The 18,702-nt window shown below is 41.6% G+C and overlaps 1 protein-coding gene and 1 long non-coding RNA gene across 3 annotated transcripts; one reads left to right on the top strand and one right to left on the bottom strand.

Annotated features, from left to right (window-relative positions):
- Nucleotides 1–129: 129 nt before the first annotated feature.
- LOC129735294 (uncharacterized) lies at nucleotides 130–2,575 on the top strand. The gene is made up of 2 exons (XR_008730716.1): nucleotides 130–246; nucleotides 748–2,575. It is a non-coding gene; the product is annotated as an uncharacterized LOC129735294 (long non-coding RNA).
- Nucleotides 2,576–3,110: 535 nt separating this feature from the next.
- LOC102053771 (alcohol dehydrogenase 1) lies at nucleotides 3,111–17,626 on the bottom strand. 2 transcript variants are annotated; one of them, XM_027812045.2, is made up of 9 exons: nucleotides 17,364–17,626; nucleotides 13,386–13,487; nucleotides 12,060–12,198; nucleotides 9,031–9,118; nucleotides 8,716–8,935; nucleotides 6,625–6,885; nucleotides 6,306–6,441; nucleotides 4,817–4,955; nucleotides 3,111–3,461 (listed from the first exon to the last, which is right to left on the bottom strand). In XM_027812045.2, exons 2-9 carry the CDS (start codon nucleotides 13,461–13,463, stop codon nucleotides 3,437–3,439), a joined length of 1,086 nt encoding a protein of 361 aa, XP_027667846.1. In that variant the 5' UTR covers nucleotides 13,464–13,487; nucleotides 17,364–17,626; the 3' UTR covers nucleotides 3,111–3,436. The 2 variants fall into 2 exon arrangements, with proteins under 2 accessions (XP_027667846.1, XP_005443885.1); XM_005443828.3 differs by lacking the exon at nucleotides 17,364–17,626 and adding an exon at nucleotides 16,438–16,713.
- Between the last annotated feature and the right edge of the window lie 1,076 nt (nucleotides 17,627–18,702).

Here is an 18,702-nt window from a genome sequence, read left to right as displayed (position 1 = left end):
TAGAAGATTTGCAGATTTTCTGAGTTGTAAGTTTAATTTCTGAGGTTCCTAGAAGAATAAGGGATAAATCACTTTTGTAACGTTCAGTATATACACTGGGTGTAGTTGGCCAGGAGCCACCTATCACTACTCAGGAACTGTCTGGGAATTGGCCAGTGGGTGGATTGTATTGTGTCTCACTTGTTTTCCCTTGGGTTTTATTTCTCCCTTTCCCTCTCATCTTCATTACAATTTACAATTATTATTGTTGTTGTTGTTATTATTATTACTACTTTTTTTAAAAAACTTTAATTACTGAATTGTTCTTGTCTCAGCCCATGAGTTTTACCTTTATCTGATTCTCCTTCCCATCCCACAGGGCCGGGTATGTGTGTGGGTAAGAGTGAGTGAGCGTGGTACTTAGTTTCTGGCTGGGCTTAAACCATGACAGTATCTCAGCCCTGTTTCATGTGGTGGGGGAGGAGGTCAGCAGCACTTGCTGTTGGCAGGCTGAACGCCCAGCTCCCAAATCCCCGAGCCCATCTTTAGCTTCACTGATGCAGACTGGCAGCAGTGCTATGCCCCAGCAGCTGTCTGAGCTCTTGTCTGGGACACGGTGGCCCTGTGGTGTGTCAGTGCTTCCAGCCATGTGGAAGTGCTGCTGGGCAGCCTGTACCCCAGCCCTGCTGCTGCTGGTCAAGTCCAGCTTCTATATGATCATGGCCATGCTGCTGTGCTCCTGTAATAGAGGTGAACACCTGGCACTAGAGTGGCCATGCACTTCTGGATCATTGTGATCTGTATTTCAGGTGCCCAGGGATGTTAAACAGTTTTTCCCAGGAAAGTTTTCCTTTTTAATAGCTTTTTTGAGCACCTTTGGTACCCTCCATCGGACTGCAAGCACTGGTGATGTGTAATGTCCCAGGAATAAGGATTTTTAGAAGAAAGTTTTTAAAGTTTTCAGTATTCAGCCTGGTCTGCCTGCTGCATTTAAAAAAACAAGAAATCTATCATGACATGTGGTATGATTTATGTGTCTTGCAAGCAAAACACTTTTTTCATGTGTCCTGAGCACCTGAAGATATCTGACAGGCCTTCAACAAAACATTGGGCTGTCTCCCAATTATCTGTGTAGCACAGTGGGTTTTGTCACTGGGGTCCGTGCTCTCCATTTGATAACCTAGAAGCAGTAGAGGGGATTATGCTGTGTGGGAACAACCACTTGCCTGTGATGCATGGTCAGGGAGGGTGATCTTACAAGCATGTAAAAATAGAGCTGCCAGAGCCATGTCTCTGCATGCTGGAGCACATGATGCTGGAGCTATACAACTCACCTGTGCTGTTTCCTGGTGGACTTGCTGGGTGGTGGGATGTGGCAGGAGAGCAGAAACACGGGAGTGTTGAGGTATATGTGAAGCCAAGTGATGTTCAATAAACACTGACCTAGTTTAAGGTCTGAGGAAACACTTGTGCTTTGTCAGACAAGTTTGTCTCTTGGGAAATTATTTACTTTTTCATCACTTCTGCGGCTTTTTCATAGTGTCGTCATGTGCTAAGGGGCAGATCATGCTCTGATGGGAAGTGGTGGACCCTGCTTGTTCACAGGAAAGCTCCTAAATGGAGGCTCGCATGGCACTGCTGTGGGTGGCCCTGAACCCACCTGGATTACCTCAGAGTCAGGGAGCCAGTGGGAAGGTCTGTCAGAAACATGCTGTCCAGAGCTGCGCAATCATACAAACAAATTAATCTTCAGCTGAGTGTGGATGGAGATCTGCAGGGAGAAATACTGTAGGATAGTATGAACTATTTTTCATTCTCCAATTCCTTCATGTGAAGACACCACTAGATGGCTGCATTAAATCATTCTTATTAGAGACATTTTATAACAGGTTTATTGTTTTGGACCCCAGCAACTATCCTAATAAAGATACTAACAGCAGGTGTTTACTATGCTTTGCAGATTACAACAACAAAAATGGGCTTTGCGTGATCCTGAAGAGGACAGAAGTGAGGAGGTTTGTTGTACTTTATTCCCTAGCTCTATGGGTTTTTTTTTTTCTTCTACTTTGAATACTGTTGTTATATTGTCTACCATTCATGAAGTAAGGAATGCCTTGGAAAAAACATGTATCTGGCATATGGAGGATACTTTACCTCTCCATACTCCTTTCTGTCCTCAAGCTAGGTTTAAACAGGCCTTCTTTGGCTTCTGTTTAAGTCATGAGTTAAACGTACCTTAGCTGGTACAATAAACTAGCTTGGCCTCCACAGAAAACATTTTGTTAGAATACTCTGAGAATTGAGATATTATTACGCTCTTGTTTCTGCTGAATCCATGTTACTACAGATGAGATCAATTAAGTGGAATTAAATCCCCTCTCATTCTATTTTGAATAGTGATCCGGTTCACACTGTTGGTTCACACACAACCTGCCTTGGGAAGAGATCAGGACTCTCCAACTGAATTGCACCTGAAAAAAGTTTTTATGTTGCTGAAAAAATCTTCAGATCTGACTGCACAGGTAACCCCATAGGAACAAATACTGAAATCTGGATATTAAACACGTGTATGTATAATAAATTCAGCAATTAAGGATCTTCTGTTAAAGTCTAATCTCTTGGTAAACTTAGCATCAAATCATTAACCTAGCTGTGCAACTCCATGACTCTTTCTGCTGACATAAACAAGTCAGTCATCATTAGCACACAAGTCCTCTTACATCATGGGCTCTTCTACCGAGCTACCATGCACGTGAGTGCCTGCAAGCTCTGATTTGTACTTTCAAGAGATAATTCAATGTTGAATTATCACAAAGCAGAACACCACCACAGCAATTTTATATGGAATTCTTGAAAGTGTTTGAAAGTGTTAGTTTGGTAAAATATCCAGTGCCGAGACATTCTCCAGTGCCCAAGTCTATGATTTACTTAAATATAATTTACTGAAATTATTAATTCAAACATATGCTCACCGTAAGTTCTAATCTCTGCAGTAATTTCCTTGCCTGTCAGATAATGGAATACTAAAATTATTCAGGATGAATACATAGTTCTTACCTAGAGTTTTACTGTGCTGAGCTGCATGCAAAAATCTGTTAAGCTTGCAGTGTTATGAAGGCCCAAAGAAACAGTTTTCTTCAGTTTTCTTTTATTAAAATATTCCATATTGAAAGACATCTTTAAAAATCCAAACCTTTTATAACACCTGTGACAGCACCAAGTCCTGACTATTAAAAGAAAATTGCAGCACAGTACAGAGGATTTAAAGCAAGAATCAGGAGGAAGAGGTAGGAGGAAAAAGATTATTTCATTTATAAATGCTGTGCTTGAAGTCTAGGGTTTGAGCTTGATGGTGGTAGACCTTTCAGAAATGTCTTTGTTTTTCATACCAGTTGTATCAGAGGATAATGAATTTTGTACTGGTGCTGAGCCATCTGCTGCTTATCAGTTGAGAGTCCTAAAACACCAGGACACTGCGAATACTGCAAGATTAAATGACAAGTTAGTGACTGTAGAAAAGCCCCTGGGCTGACATCAGCCAAAGACTGCTTTTTCTCTGAAAATCTATGCTATTGCTGTCAACTAGGGTACTCCCTCCCGGCTCCCCCCAGCTCCAGCTTGCAGCAGAATGACAACAGATGTGCAAACTTTGCTGCAGATGCAGAGAACAAAATGCATGCCAGATTGCAAAGCCTTCACTCATGAAGTGCACGGCTTCTAGCAGTTAGTCACCACATATAGCCAGGGAAGTCCTTGGAGGGAGGCTTTGACACATCTTTGGAGTTACAAATGGCTGTAAGGGCAACCTCTGAACCCTACAGCTTAGTCTGCACTGAAACATTGAAGTGTCTCACTTGGTAAAAACTGTCAGCTGCAACATGCCTCTGTCTTCAGATTAACTGTCAGTATTTTAGCAAAGCTGATGGCACCTCTGCCCTCACCACTTTCCCCTGTGTGTTACACTAAAATCCAAAACTAATATTTACAGCCCATCTAAAATAAGGACAGTCAAAGAATGAAGTGTGTGCTGCCACAGTTAGAACCTGAGAACAAACCTCTGGGGCTAAATTCTTCTGTTATATGATTTTTATATTTAGAGTAAGTAACACCTAAAATAATTTGTATTTCCTGCTTCTACCAAGGAGAGTTTTCAATTATTCCTGTGGTGAATCTTGTCAATTTCAACTAACTTCCTATTTCAACACCCTATGAAAAGAGTCTGAGCTGAACTCTCACAATATTACAGGAATGCATGAGAGCTAAATTCTGAGTTTCCAATGTATATATACACCAAGTACTTTCCCTTTTGAAAAAGTATGAAATTTAAGGTAAACTACCCAGTGACTGTAGGACTAATTGCACTGGGGCTCTGTTCTGTAACTCACAGGAGGAATGGTGAGTTGCTGTTCCAGTAAACATAGTCTATTTCTGTGGTCCTGCTCCTCATCTTAAAACATTCCTTGGAATGTGATGTAGCTAAGCCCTGGCACCCTACAGCTTGGCATTCCCAGGCTCCCTTGCTTGTGTGCTCTTTTCCAATGGGTAATGGGAAGGGACTTCCTCATTTGTGTGGTCTTTTCTCCCTTTGTGACCCAGAGTCTTTGCTCAAACTAGAGTCTGAAAGTTCCTCTGCAAGGAAAGATGGGGCCCACTGCATTTCAAAAGCTAAAGCTTTACTTGTTTTGTTACTGTACTGCAACCCATGGACACAGACTGGACCAGATTAAGGAGCGTAGTGGGTTGCCTTCCCCATTTTCTGCCATGCAGTCATACTCTGTGTTACTGTACAGTTCCTTTAGATAATTTTGTAGAACCTTTACAATGAAACAATGTTTACCTCTTCCCTGTCCTTAACAGATCAAATCCTTCATTGATTTTAGTGAAAGGAAGTGTGTGTGTTATTAATGGATCCAAAACAATTTTTTTCTTCATGTAGTCAGCAACCAGTTTAGGGACTGAATCTTTACTCTTCCAGCCTGAAAAAAGACCACACAGACAACGGATAATGAAACATTAAATGCATGTGATAATAGATAAAACCCATGGCAGCTTAAATTTTTAAGTAAACTTTCTAGAGCAATATAGCATGATGAAATGTTGCAGCATGTAACCTTTGTAACAGAGTGCCAGCAGAAGAAACACAGATGAAATGCAGCTATTCTACACATGACAAACCCAGTCTTTTACTGACCAGTAAAAATTTGAATCTTTAAAGAAGCCAGACTGCCACCACATTAAATGCTAAATTAAATTAAAATATTAAATTAAAATTAAACTAATGTTTAATTAAAATATTAAATTTAAATTAAAACATTTATTTGATTTAATATTTAACTTGTCTATTGATACATTGTCCAGTAAATCACACATCATACAAAAGCCAGAGTGCTGACTTCAGTGTTGGTAACTGGAAACTTGATTGCCTGGTCAAAACTGAGGGAAAGTGGGTGGATGTGTCTTTCTTTTCTTACAAGCAGTATTAGATAAAGCTGTCTCACATAGTAGGAAACCCTTCCAGAGGAACTTAGTTTGTCTCTGCTATTTTATTCAGTGTCTATTGAATAGATCAAAGGAACTGGTTGTGAGGAAACCTGTTGTTGGAAACAAGTTTTCTGTGGCCTTCAGCATTGTGTTGAGTGAACTACAGCTTGCTGAGCATGGGACCCTGCTGGGATAGCTCAGGAAGGAGAAAGAACTGGAAGGGACTTATGGCAGCTGGCAAGGGGCTGAGCTTGGGGTCTGACCTATGCAGAAATCATCAGACCCCAATGTCCTTTAGGGTCCTGACTCTCCATCTCTCCCACTCCCTTTTTCTTTCCCTCTCTTTCTGTCTTTCTATCACTCTCATTCTCCTTTTTGCTCTTGCTCTTTTTCTCCCCTCCTCCTTTTCTTTTCCTCATTTTCTCTTGTTTCTCCCTTTGTTATTTTCTCTTATCTTCCTCCTTATTTATCTCTTTTTTCTTTTATTTTTATTTCTTCTTCTTCCTCTCCCCCTCCTTTTTTCTGTCTTCTTCTACCTTTCCCTCTTTTTCTCTCTCTTTTTTCATTTTTTCATCTTTTCTCCCATATTTTTCCCTTTTTCTATTTTTTTGTCTTTTTATCTCTTTCTCTGCCTCTTCTCTCCTTCTTCTCCTCTCCCTCCTTCTCTTGCCATTAACTAACAGTTCCCATAATTTATTCCCTTTGTGCTGCTTTGTCAGCAAAACAGGCATCAATATTACTTCCAACAGGACAACCTAAGCAATGAATTTATGTATATCCTATTTCATTCAAGAGGAGTTTCAAGTTTCCCAAGCCAGTTAAATCGTATCTTTCCAAGTCCTTACCTCCAAAGATGGACCCTTTCCAGGTGCGACCAGTGAAGAGGAGCATGGGGTCAAAAGTGATCTTTTGTGCTGCAGGTGGCACTCCCACAATCACACAGACACCGTAATTGTGCTGGCAACAGGCCAAGGCTGCAGTCTGCATTTGAAACAGAGGGACACCCTGGAGTCATGCAAGATTTGCTGCTGGGGCAAACAGGTTTGAAGTTAGCTTGATACTTTGCCAATAACTTTAGGCTCCTCACCCCTGGTGCTTAGTGTGTTAGTGAAGAGAGAGCTGACAAGCTAACACCTCATTTGACGGCAGTTTTGGGTTGCATACCATGGTTTCAGTACAACCGATGACCTCAAAGGAGTAGTCTACGCCATGGCCGGTCATTTCAATCAACACTTCGTGAATAGGCTTCTCAAAATCTTTAGGGTTGACACAATCTGTGGCTCCCAGCTCTTTGGCCGTGGCAAACTTGTTGCTGTTGATATCAATAGCAATGATGCGTGAAGCTCCAGCTGCCTTGCAGCCCATGACAACAGAGAGGCCAACTCCTCCAAGGCCAAAGATGGCACAGGTGGAGCCTGGTTCCACCTATAATAATGACAGAAACATGGCATGCTGTTACAGTATAGGTAAATTACACTGTGGGTTTTTTTTTTTGTGGTTTGTTTTTTTTTTTTTTTAAACAGTGCAACATGTTTTTTTCACTTAAGCTACTTCTTGTAATTCAGAGATTACCTGCTGATAAGGAATTGGCACATGCATACCTACTATTGCAGTATAGTCCTACATGTGACTAAGATAAATTGTTCGTAAAAATACATATCTGAGACCAGGTTTTCATTACATGTCTCAGCTTCAGGTTTAGATACACATTTTTTTATGATGCTTTATATTCCAGTGCTGTAGTGCCACAGCGACAGCTGTAAAAGTCACAGTCATATATTGCTACAGATTTTAAGTGTTGCATATATAGGCTTCCATGTATTCCCAGAATTAAAATGAAACAAATCACCTCTGTTGTAACATTTTTTCTAGGGATGATATTAATAAATGATAAGGAGTATTTTTATGGATTTTGAATTAAGACTTCAGAGTACCTTAGAGACAGATAAACTGAAGTAGGCAAAGAACTACCATCTTCCAGGTTCTTCTGGAAACTATGCTAAGGCACATGGAAAATAAAGAGGCAATTTGTGACAGCCAGCATGGCTTCACTAAGGGCAAATCATGCCTGACAAATCCAGTGGCCTTCTAACAACAGGGTTCCAGTGCTGATGGATGAGGGAAGAGCAACTGACATCATCTGCCTGGACTTGTGCAAAGCTTTTGACGCTGTCCCGCATGACATCCTTGTCTCTAAACTGAGATTGGAGAGACATGGATTTGATGGATGGACTGCTTAGTGGATAAGGAACAGGCTGGATGGTCACAGTCAAAGGTCAATGGCTTGACGTTCAGGTGGAGACCAGTGACAAGCGGCATTCCTCAATGGTCAGTATTGGGACCAGCACTGTTTAACATCTTTTTCAGCAACATGGACACTGGGCTTGAGTGCACTCCCAGCAAGTCTCAACAAGGCCAAGTGCATGGTCCCCTGCACATGGGTCAGGGCAATCTCAAGCACAAATAAAGTCTGGGTGGAAAAGAACCCAACAGAAGCTCAACATGACCAGGCAGTGTGCACCTGCAGCCCAGAAAGCCAGATGTACATTGAGCCACATCAAAAGAAGCATGGCCAGCAGGTCAAGGGAGGTGATTCTCCCCCTCTACTCTGCTCTCATGAGACCCCACCTGGTACACTGCCTTCAGCTCTGGGGCCCCCAACATAAGGACATGGAGCTGCTGGAGCGGGTCCAGAGGAGGGCCACAAAGATGATGAGAGGGCTGGAGCACCTCTCCTGTGAAGACAGGCGGAGAGAGTTGGGGTTGTTCAGCCTGGAGAAGAGAAGGCTCTGGGGAGACACTATTGCAGCCTTCCAATACCTAATGGGGGCTTACAAGAAAGCTGGTAAAGAACATTTTACGAGGACCTGTAGTGGCAGGGCAAGAAGAAATGGCTTTCAACTGAAAGAAGTAGATTTAGATTAGATATTAGGAAGAAATTCTTTACTGTGAGGGTGGTGAGGCACTGGAACAGGTGGCCCAGAGCAGCTGTGGATGCCTCATCCCTGGCAGTGTTCAGGGCCAGGCTGGATGGGTGGTCTGGTGGAAGGTATTCCTGCCCATGGCAGGGGGGTTGGAACTTTATGATCTTTAAGGTCCCTTCCAACCCAAACCATTCTATGGTTCTGCAATTCTTTCCATCCTGGACTCAGTGGAGTCTATTCTGCCTGGCTGCCATGCTGACAACCTGCTTGAAGGCCACACAATCTTGAACAGACTCCATGAGATACCAGAAACATCTGCCATGATACTTACCTTGGCAGTTTGCAGAGCAGCCCCATAACCAGTTGAAAATCCACAGCCCATTAGACAAACTTTTTCCAGAGGGGCAGCAGAATCAATTTTGGCTACAGCAGTTTCATGCACTACTGTGTATTCAGTGAAGGTACTTGTACCAAAAAAATGGTGAATTGCTTTTCCTTTACAGGTGAATCTAGTGGTGCCATCAGGCATTAATCCAACATTTGAACCAGTGCTGTTTGAAAGATGACCAGAAATAATGGCAAGTGAAATATCAGTTTTGTATAAATAAAAATCAAATAAGGGTTGTTGATAAACAGGAAAACTCACTCATTTTTACTGCACAGATTACTTTTGGTGCTTAAGCAGGTGTTGCACTCCCCACACTGTGGAAGAAAGAGTGGAATAACTTTGTCTCCTACAAATGAAACAGTAATGACAGAACGTTAGCAAAGGCAAATGAAGCATGCAGGTAAAAACATGAAGAAAGTGTACTTAATCCCTAGGCAAATGTGCACTAGGAGTGCAGTGCTGATTTTATTTCCTTCTGCTGCCCTTGGAAGATAAACCATCTCTCTCTCATAAAGGACATCATTATGGCAAAGTTATGACAACTAATTTCTATATGCAAAATTCCTGCTGTCTTTCATAGACCTGAGTCTGAGCTATGTCATAAACCTCTGTTGGCTACTAGCATCCATAAAGTACTCATTCAACAGTTTATTGCATCTTCTACTTAAAAGGAAAACAAACAGGTAAAGAAACAGAGATAAAAATTGACAACCACTAGGACAGAAAATTGGAGTGCCAAGATAACAGGGCTGTAAATTGTGCATACAAAGAATGGGAAATTAATCATTAATTTGCCAGCCCTTGAGTCTTTCTTATTTGCAGTCTGGTTACTGTTGCATTGGAGTAAAGGCAGATGAAATATTTGTCAGCAAAGCAGTGGCACACACAAGCTAAGACAACATCTCTAATTCTCTGTAGTGGGTTTGCATGGCAAGGTTTGGTAGCAGGGGGCTACAGGGGTGATTTCTGTAAGAAAATGCCAGAAGCTTCCCCCATGTCCAACAGAGCCAATGCCAACCAGCTCCAAGATGGACCCACCGCTGACCAAGGCCACACTAATCAGCAACAGTGGTAGCACCTCTGTGATAACATATTGAAGAAGGGGGAAAAAAATTCTGCGCAAAAACCCCACAACAACCCAGCAGCAGAAGAGAGGAGTGAGAATATGCGAGAGCAACAACTCTGCAAACACTGAGCTCAGTGGAGAAGCAGGGGGAGGAGGTGCTCCAAGCACTGGAGCAGAGATTCCCCTGCAGCCTGCGGTGAAGACCATGGTGAGGCAGGCTGTGCCCCTGCAGCCTATGGAGGTTAATGGTGGAGCAGATATCCACCTGCAGCCTGTGGAGTATCACACGCCAGAGCAGGTGGATGCCTGGAGGAGACTGTGACCCTGTGGGAAGCCGGCGCTGGAGCAGGTTTGCTGGCAGGACTTGTGACCCAGTGGGGACCCACACTGGAGCAGTCTGTTCCTGAAGGATTGCACCCCATGGCAGGGACCCACACTGGAGCAGGAGAAGAGTGTGAGAAGGAAGTAGCAGCAGAAACAACATCCGATGAACTGATCACAGCCCCATTCCCTGTTCCCCTGCGCCGCTCAGGGGGAGGAGGCAGAAAACTCAGGCAATCAAGGTGTTTTTTTCTGATTTGAATGGTAATGAATTAAACTAATTTTCCCCAAGTTGAGTCTGTTTTGTTCATGACAGTAATTGCTGAATAATCTCCCTGTCCTTACCTCAACCCACAAGCCTTTTGTTGTATTTTCTTTCCCCTGTCTGGTTGAGAAGGGGAGTGGTGGGCACTTGGTAATCAGCCAGGGTCAAGCCACCACATTCTCTATCACAAGTATATGATGAACAAAGTAGCACATAGCTTCCCATGCAATCTTTTACTGCTATACATCCTTGCTGTGGAAAATGCATGGTGAAACACTAAGTCTCTGAACAGGTAATCCCTAATACAGGTCAGTTTGATTTGGCAGTTCTACAATGTGGCTAACCCTCGGCACATTGAAAGTTAGGGGAAGTCTTTGATTTCTATTTAAAAATGGAAAAAGCCTACAGAACATGAAATGCCCCCACTACCCTGACCCTCAGTTAACTTAGAACTGCGACATGGGCTTAGTAATCATTCTGCTAAAGAAACTTTACAAATCTTGGAGCCTTTTTTAGAACTTCAAGTCATAAATCAAGCAACATCGAAGAAACATGATTTTTTGTTCAGGGCTGCTGTTTCAGCTCACCTGGTAACACATGGCAGCTAGAATTAGACAACAGAGTGCTTTATGAACCCAAACATAAGAGAAAAAGCAGTTAGAGCTATCACTGAAGCTTGAATTATACATATTTGGAGTGAAAGCAGTAATCTTATAAAACTTTTTCTTCTCACACATACCAACCTGCTTTGGACAGACTTCATACTTGTTGCCAGTATGAACAAAGACACTGGAAGCACAGAGGTGTTAAAAGTGAACTACTTAGGTACTGTAACAAACTATCTGGGTAAAATTGAGCATTTCTATGCAGATTTTGTTCACTGCCTATTTTGTATTAATAATCTAGCCCTTAGAATTTGTTCGGTCCTGTAAAAGTGTATATATCTCCCATCTCATCTTGTAGCAGTCGGAGGAAAATCAGCATCTTTCACCGATTTTATCTACCCACTGTGGTTCAAAGAGAGTGTAGCAAGAAGAAGAGCTGGTCCAGATAAGTGTCCTCAGAGTGACCTAGCTCACAGCAAGCAGTGCTGACTCACCTGTATTGGTGCTGCACACAAGCAAAGCCTGCAGCAGGGTGGGCACCCTCATCATGCCCTGATATTTTAAAGTGAAGTACTCAAACACACAGACCTAAGTTCTGGTCTACTGAAGTTAATGGATTATTTAGCTGTTAGGAGAATTAAAAGAAGGTGTTCTGACATGTTGTCTAGTGCTTTGCCTTATTCTTGAGACAGATTAGTTGTGTAAACAGTGTTTAAAGAACCTGCAGCTAATACCTGATTTCCTATGACCAAAGGCAAAGAATCTATCTGCTTAAGCCCACGACAGAAAAAGTGCTATGTAAGGGGAAAGCAAGGTGCAGATCTTTTTGCCAAAACCAAAATAAATTGAATAGAACAATCTGAAAATTATCAAGATTGGGAACACAGAAAGATATAAATAGCATGTAGTATCCTTCAGAGAATCCTTGAAAAATCTCAAGAGTTGGAGCATTTTCCTCTGCAATATGAGTACTCACACATGTAATCATCTTTGACTTAAAACAGTTTGGAAACTCAGCACAATTTCATACCTGGTTTGATTGAAGTTACTCCCTGCCCAACACTCTCCACAACACCAGCTGCTTCATGCCCAAGAATTATTGGAAAAGGCATAACCAGTCCACCAGTTATCACATGGTCATCAGAGCGACAGATCCCTGTGGCCACAATCTGATTTAGAGGAAAGACAAGATTGTTTTAGCATTTAACTATGTCATGTTACATGCTGAAGTGAAATGATATCATGTACTTGGAGGAGTCACTTGCTTCCCTCCAAAATCACTTGTGCACACAAAAAATCTACAAGTAAAATTTTGATTGTGTGATTCATGATTTGCATGGTTTGTATTAGTCTTTGATCTACAAAGCAAGGCATTTTGTTAATGTTTGCTATGCACTACTGAGCTCTATAGGGAGCCTGATTATCTGGCAGAACCTATGTTCTAGCAATACAATCATATATGAAGAACAGAATAAAATTATTTCTAATATCTATATATAAATACATGAATAGAAAAAGCTATTAATACAGAAGTATTTCAAAATTATGTAAATATAGATTAACTAGCACGTTATTTCTAAACAGAAATAATACATATTTTATGTTCCTTATTTTTAGATTATATTGGAATATATCATATAATGTTATATAAAATATGGTATCACGGTATAATACATATATATAATAATGTTGTTATATATAATAATCTATTTTAAGTATACATTATGTTATATATGCAAAAAGTTAGGCTAGCTACACATAGATCACATTTTGCCTTTTCTTGCAGGTAATACAACGGTATTTCTTTTGAAACATTCAGGTATGTCGTTAAAACTTTTATTCTGACAAATGGAGTTATCAACCCCATGAGAGGGTTCTCCTCACTTGTGTAACACTTGAAATTGCTCTAAAATGAAAAGAGCCGCTGTATTCCACTGTAAAAGTTCCTGAAATGTAACAGATGCTCAATACTCATTTAAAAAAGAAAGCTCCCAGCCCTACTGAGTAGCACAGATTCAAACAAACTAAAAGAGAATGTCTTGCTCCATGCTACAAGAGATTCAGATTTTTGCCTTGTCCTGTAGTTTATTCAGCCCATTAGAAGCACAGGTGTCTTAGTAAACAAAACCCCAACCCTAATTTTTTTTTTTTTTTTTTTTTTTTTTTTTTTTTTTTTTTTACAAGAACCTCATGATCAAATTTAGGACTTGAAGCACATTCTGTAAGAGTTCACTGAATAGTAACTACTCACCTGTACGTTTTCTGACTGGATCCTAAAAGTTTATAGAAATAATTCTAACAAACAGCAAGATAGAATGCAGGTCATAATAGTTGTTTTAAATTTTAATTTTAGTACCTTTATGCGAACTTCATGTGCTTTTGGTGGGGCAACTTCCACTTCCTCAATAGAAAAGGGTTTATTGGCTTCCCACATTACTGCTGCTTTGCATTTAATAACCTGCAAACAGAGAAAAGAAAAAGGGAATAGCACTTGCATTTACAAGTCACCACAGAGATAGATACTTACATTTCTGCCTGTGAAATTCCTGCTCATATTGGGGGTGGGTGGGGAAATTACAGGAAAAAAACAAACAAACCCCCCCAAGTGCAAAACACAAAAAAAAGCCAACACCAAAGCACAGTGTAAGCCCATTTATTCCCCCCCCCCCCCAAGATCATGTCTGACTTTGTTCATATTTCTGTCATATGAAGTTTTCAGCAACATGTATAATAGTCTCCTAAGATAACTGTATACCTTATCCATCTTCATTGCTCCTCTGTTTCTAACTTCCGTGGATAATTATTTTTGCTGTGTTGGATTACTGGTGTCTTCTTTGAGATGGCACACTAAATGATGCCGTATACTGGGCTGTGATAAAGTCTGTATTGCCTAGAACTGCCCGTGTTGGGAACTGACAAAATTGTTCAAAATGGAATTCAGAGCCTAATACTGTTTATAAATATTTTATTACAGCCCAAATTCACCCATGAGGTGATGGCTGAGGGGACACCAATGTAAAATGACATAGCACTATACAGAGGTAATCTAACAACAGTCCCTTTAGTGCAAGATTATCTGTGCTAAGGTACCTTGCTTCTCAAAAGGAATATTTAACTCAAGCGGGGTTACTCCCAACACCCAATACAGCATTTTTTCTGTTAGGCTGTAGTTTGTCCATTAGCTCCGCAGGCTTTGTCCAGGTGCTGACGAGCCTCAGGGCTCCTCTGATAGTCTGCCACAGAGAAAAACGCACTCAGAAAAGAGAGGAGAATTGTCCACTCCTCATCCCAGGCTCTGAGGCAGGTTTCCACCCTGTAAGCTCACTCCTAGTGTATTCAAAGGTAGCAGGGCTTCTCTGTCCCCATATTCATTCCTGCTCTTCCTTGGTGGTCTCTGCCCATCCCAGGACTTTAAAGGACTCCAGGCCCTGAAATATGATTTTCTATTTCACCATTATGGTGGCACTCTTAAGTCTTCAGTCACTCCGTTAAGTCCTACTGACTGCAGACATTCAGGTGGCATTATCTTGAGAGGGAAATGGAGGCAAATTGAGTCCATGATGCAAGATTAGCACATGCGTAAGTATCTTGCATGACTGGGACAACTTAACACCAGTGTGCTGCAGAGTTCTCAGGTCAAGAAAACCAAATAAAACAACTTTTTAGTTTTAAAGCTTTTGAAATAGAAGTAGAAATAATGTCTAATTATCAACAAATTATCAACTGGTTACAAAGCAAATAATTACTAGGAACAAACACAGGAAATAGTGCATTTTCAGCAGCCAAACCTGAAGTGGGAAAGAGCACACTTTGAAAAAGACAGACTCTAGAGAGGTTTGCATTACATTTAACATTTCATGTGTCAAATGCAAGCATGATTAGTAAAAAATTCACCAGTGAGGCCAAAGATCACGTTTTAAAGGGTCACATTTTCTAGGGAGCTTACTAAAAAAAAAACAAACCAACAAAATACTTCTGTATTTATACTGTATCCCACACAGCACAATAATGATTTCACAGCCTGCACGTGCAAAACACAGTGTTTATAAGAACAAAGGTAACCAAGAACTGTGGATTTCTGAGAACAATTAGACACTGGTTAACTATGTGTTCTTCTGATGGCTGACTCCCTGTGAGCTTTTACTGACTGTAACAGGATCCCACAGATGCACCAACAGCACACTATCACCCATTTCATCTATTAAGGCAAGCACTAGCTGGAGTAACAGGGTGTTTTTCAGCTCTTACATTCTACCAGCCTTACAAGTTACTGCAGCAGGGGAGGATAAGTCAGAAACACACCCTTTTACAGAGCATAAAGATTATGCTGCTTGATCACATAAACTGCACAATAACTCACCTATTACTCCAAGATAAACACAGTGAAAACAAGGCAGTTTAGCTATATCACCACACTTCATTTACTGTCCTCAGTCCAAGGCTGGGCAGAGGACTGAACTCAGTGAATTTACCTACAAGTGAACTGCAATTTGTTTTACATTTGAGGTATCGCAGAATTAAAGAGAGCAAAATTTTCCCCCCTCTTATTTTGTTTGGTTTTAGAATACTGAAGACAGCTGGCAGTAAACAGCAAATGATCCTGACGCTTTCTTAAGGCACATTCCGGCAAGGTACATGCCTTCACTCATTTTCCATATCTGGGTTCCTGTCCATCAACCTCTCTTGCATGTCTCTGTGTGTATGTTGGTATCTCTCAGGTAGTGCAAGAAGCAAAACATACTGTTTTCAGCAGTGGTATTAACCTACATCTCTCTTGTCACTTACTTGCTAGCAAAGATGTAAATACTAATTTCAGTCCCAGCTCAGTACTGCATTACATGTGATACTTACTTTTCCTCATTAGCTAAAATTCCAGACTTTTTATACACATATTCAAATTTCATGATTGTTTTAACATCAGCACAGTTACACCCTGAAATTTAACACAATATTAACTGTCGGGTTTCTTTTAGAACACAAACTGATATGAATTATAAAGAAGCTAAAAATAGTTTAAATCACTGTGGGATCTTAGAATGGAAAATGATAGAGCTGATAAATACATTGATCTCAATACTTAATACATTGTATCATATTAAAAACTGTCCAATGAAAGATTAAAATTAGTTTGCTAACCCTGGGGAAAGGAAGATTATTCTTATTCTGGTGCTGTCACCTTAAGTTGGCCCAGTGTTTAATAAAATAAATTGTTGCCTTGAAAAGTGTAACAACCATTTCCTAGGAGAGTACAGCAGCCTACAAGTAAAGGCAGCTCTGCTGTACTAGCTTCCTCCAAAACTATCTGTGCTATACTACCAGGACTTACGGTGTTCCTGGAAAGAAACGGCATTTCAAACTGCTTTCACAGTTGCAGTGAAGAACCTTCTCAAATATACACTTTTGCTTACTTTGCCTGCCATGCTCATGTTGACCAGCGTGTCTGTCTTGCCACCACTGACTTCGCGCACCAAGGAGACGCTCAGCTGCAAAGCAGTCAGGTTGCCGATACCCCAAGCCCTCCCAGCACACTGGGAGCCAGTCTTGTGATGTGCTCCTGCAGGTGCACTGCTCTGGCCTTTTAGCCAAGCCTCTCAGCTCAGAGTCCCGCCCTTAATCAGCCAAAGCGCTAGAATGAAAACAAACCACCCACCTGCAGAAACCTGGCTCTTTGCAGGGCTTCTGCCTCCCCGATTCCCTTGTCACACTCTTCCCCACCCTTGTCACCTCCCACCCACGGCGGAGCCCTGGCTGGAAGCTCTCCCCTCTTCCCACCTCCCTGGGAGCCTGCCCTCCAAACCCACTGCTCCCAGTGGCACTGCAGCTGCAAAGAGAACAGGGGACAGTGGCTCTTGAAGTCTCAGCGGCAGGGACACAGTGAGAATCTGAAGGCTTTGCTGAATCCCTTTGCTGACGCTCACAAGAGCCCAGCGGAGATAGTAAAATATCAGTTGGGAAAGATTGGATGGCCAACCTCACAAAGCAAAAATGATTCATACCTCTTGCAGCTAGAGGAAAATCTGGTCCCTGACTCCGTGCATGCCCCAGATACCCAGGCTTGTCTGACCTGAGCGTGGAGTGATGGCTAAAGACCTCAGAGCAGAAGGCTGGGCTTCTCTGGGAAAGTGTATGCAATACCACTATCACAGAGGATGCTTTGTCATGTCAAGTTGAAAATTTGTGAGGTGTGGTGCAATTAAAAGATTGGTAGTATAACACAAAATGTCAACAATATGTATATAAAAACCCCTCTAAATTCTCAAAAGTAAGGACTTCAAGGTGGAAGACATAATCTGTGCCCTCTGTGTCAAAATATATCCAAAACAACGTGACTTACCTTCCTGTAATGTGCTGACAGTTTTACAAAGCCTCAGGAGGTAAGACCTAGTGACTTGTACTTCCTAGAAAAACTTGCTTGTATCAGAAGGAAGATTTCTAGTCCAGTCTATTCCTTGACAGTTATCTTTCTCCTTTCCTCACTTCTATATTTCCCATCCCTCTTCCTTATTGGTCTCTTCTTTGATCCCTTTATGTTTCCTTTGACCTCGAAACTCTCCTCATCTCTTTAGCTATATGCACATCATTCCACAAAATGATTTTTTCAGGGAATGGAGCTGAGACCATCCGGAACCTATCTTCTTTGGCCAGAGTGGGTATCTCCAACTGGGAACACTGGGCAGTAGATGATGCCTGCAGCCTGTGCAGGGGTAGGTGGCATGGTCTTTAGGAAGAAGGTTGCCAGAAAAAGGACTGCATATCGTGCCAGTGAAGTACAAGCCGACTTGCATAAATATGTTGCAGAAGCTGCTTTATTTGCATTGCTGTGCCAGATTACTCAAGATCTGGAGCATGGGGCCATGGCCCGAGGTGTAAAGTGGCCTTGGCATGCAGGGAAGCTATAGTACTGCCTCTTTTACTACTTGCTTACACAAGCCCTCAGGTTCAACACTTTGTCCCAATACTTGCAAGAAAATGCTTAACTGATACTTGGCCCCATCCTATCCCCTTTTAGGGTGGTTCACTATGAAGAGAGTTTTTCCTTATGTTTATCTATGCATTGTATTCCTTCTTACACAATTAAGATATGGTACATAATTCCCTTATCAGCTTTTTATCTCACTTTGTCCAACTGAACATGTGGCAATAATATTCTGTCTCCAGTGATTTATTAACCTCAGCAGATCCCAGTGAAATGTAGTGACAGAGGCAGAAGAGAAGGAACACATTGTAGTTGTTGATGGCTGGTGAGCTTGCGCACAAAAGAAGTTAGGAGCAGTGAACAAAGGCCCGTTCATGCAACTCCAGGTCATCTTTACTTGGGGGCTGTAACTTGGGCAAAGGACATGAAATGTTGACCATGCTCAGCAGCCTGTAGCCATCGCTACAGTTTCTGACTACAGGCACTTGTAGTGGAAGGTGGTTCTTCTTCACTTTCATTTCACAGGCACTACAGCCTGCTTCCCATTTCTCACTCCTGTCAGAGTTGAGCAGCCTTGCATCGCTTGCTTTCCTCAATCAATGCATGAAATTGACTCCAGGTAAAAAGAGCTAGTGGTTTCTGAAATGGCTTTATTTTAATGTAAACAAAACTAATTCTTCTGCACTGAACTTGACCCAATTTAACAGGAGAATATTAAAATCACAGCTCAACTGACTTAACTGACCAAAGGGATATT

The sequence above is a fragment of the Falco cherrug genome, chromosome 1 (genome assembly GCF_023634085.1).
Source record: "Falco cherrug isolate bFalChe1 chromosome 1, bFalChe1.pri, whole genome shotgun sequence".
Classification (NCBI taxonomy): domain Eukaryota; kingdom Metazoa; phylum Chordata; class Aves; order Falconiformes; family Falconidae; genus Falco; species Falco cherrug.
This window is presented reverse-complemented; position numbering and strand designations above follow the sequence as displayed.

Coding starts and splice junctions, on each gene's coding strand:
- LOC102053771 (XM_005443828.3), bottom strand. Junction 6,886..8,715: donor CTGCTCTGCAAACTGCCAAG/GTAAGTATCATG, acceptor TCATTATTATAG/GTGGAACCAGGCTCCACCTG. Junction 6,442..6,624: donor TCGGTTGTACTGAAACCATG/GTATGCAACCCA, acceptor TTTCAAATGCAG/ACTGCAGCCTTGGCCTGTTG.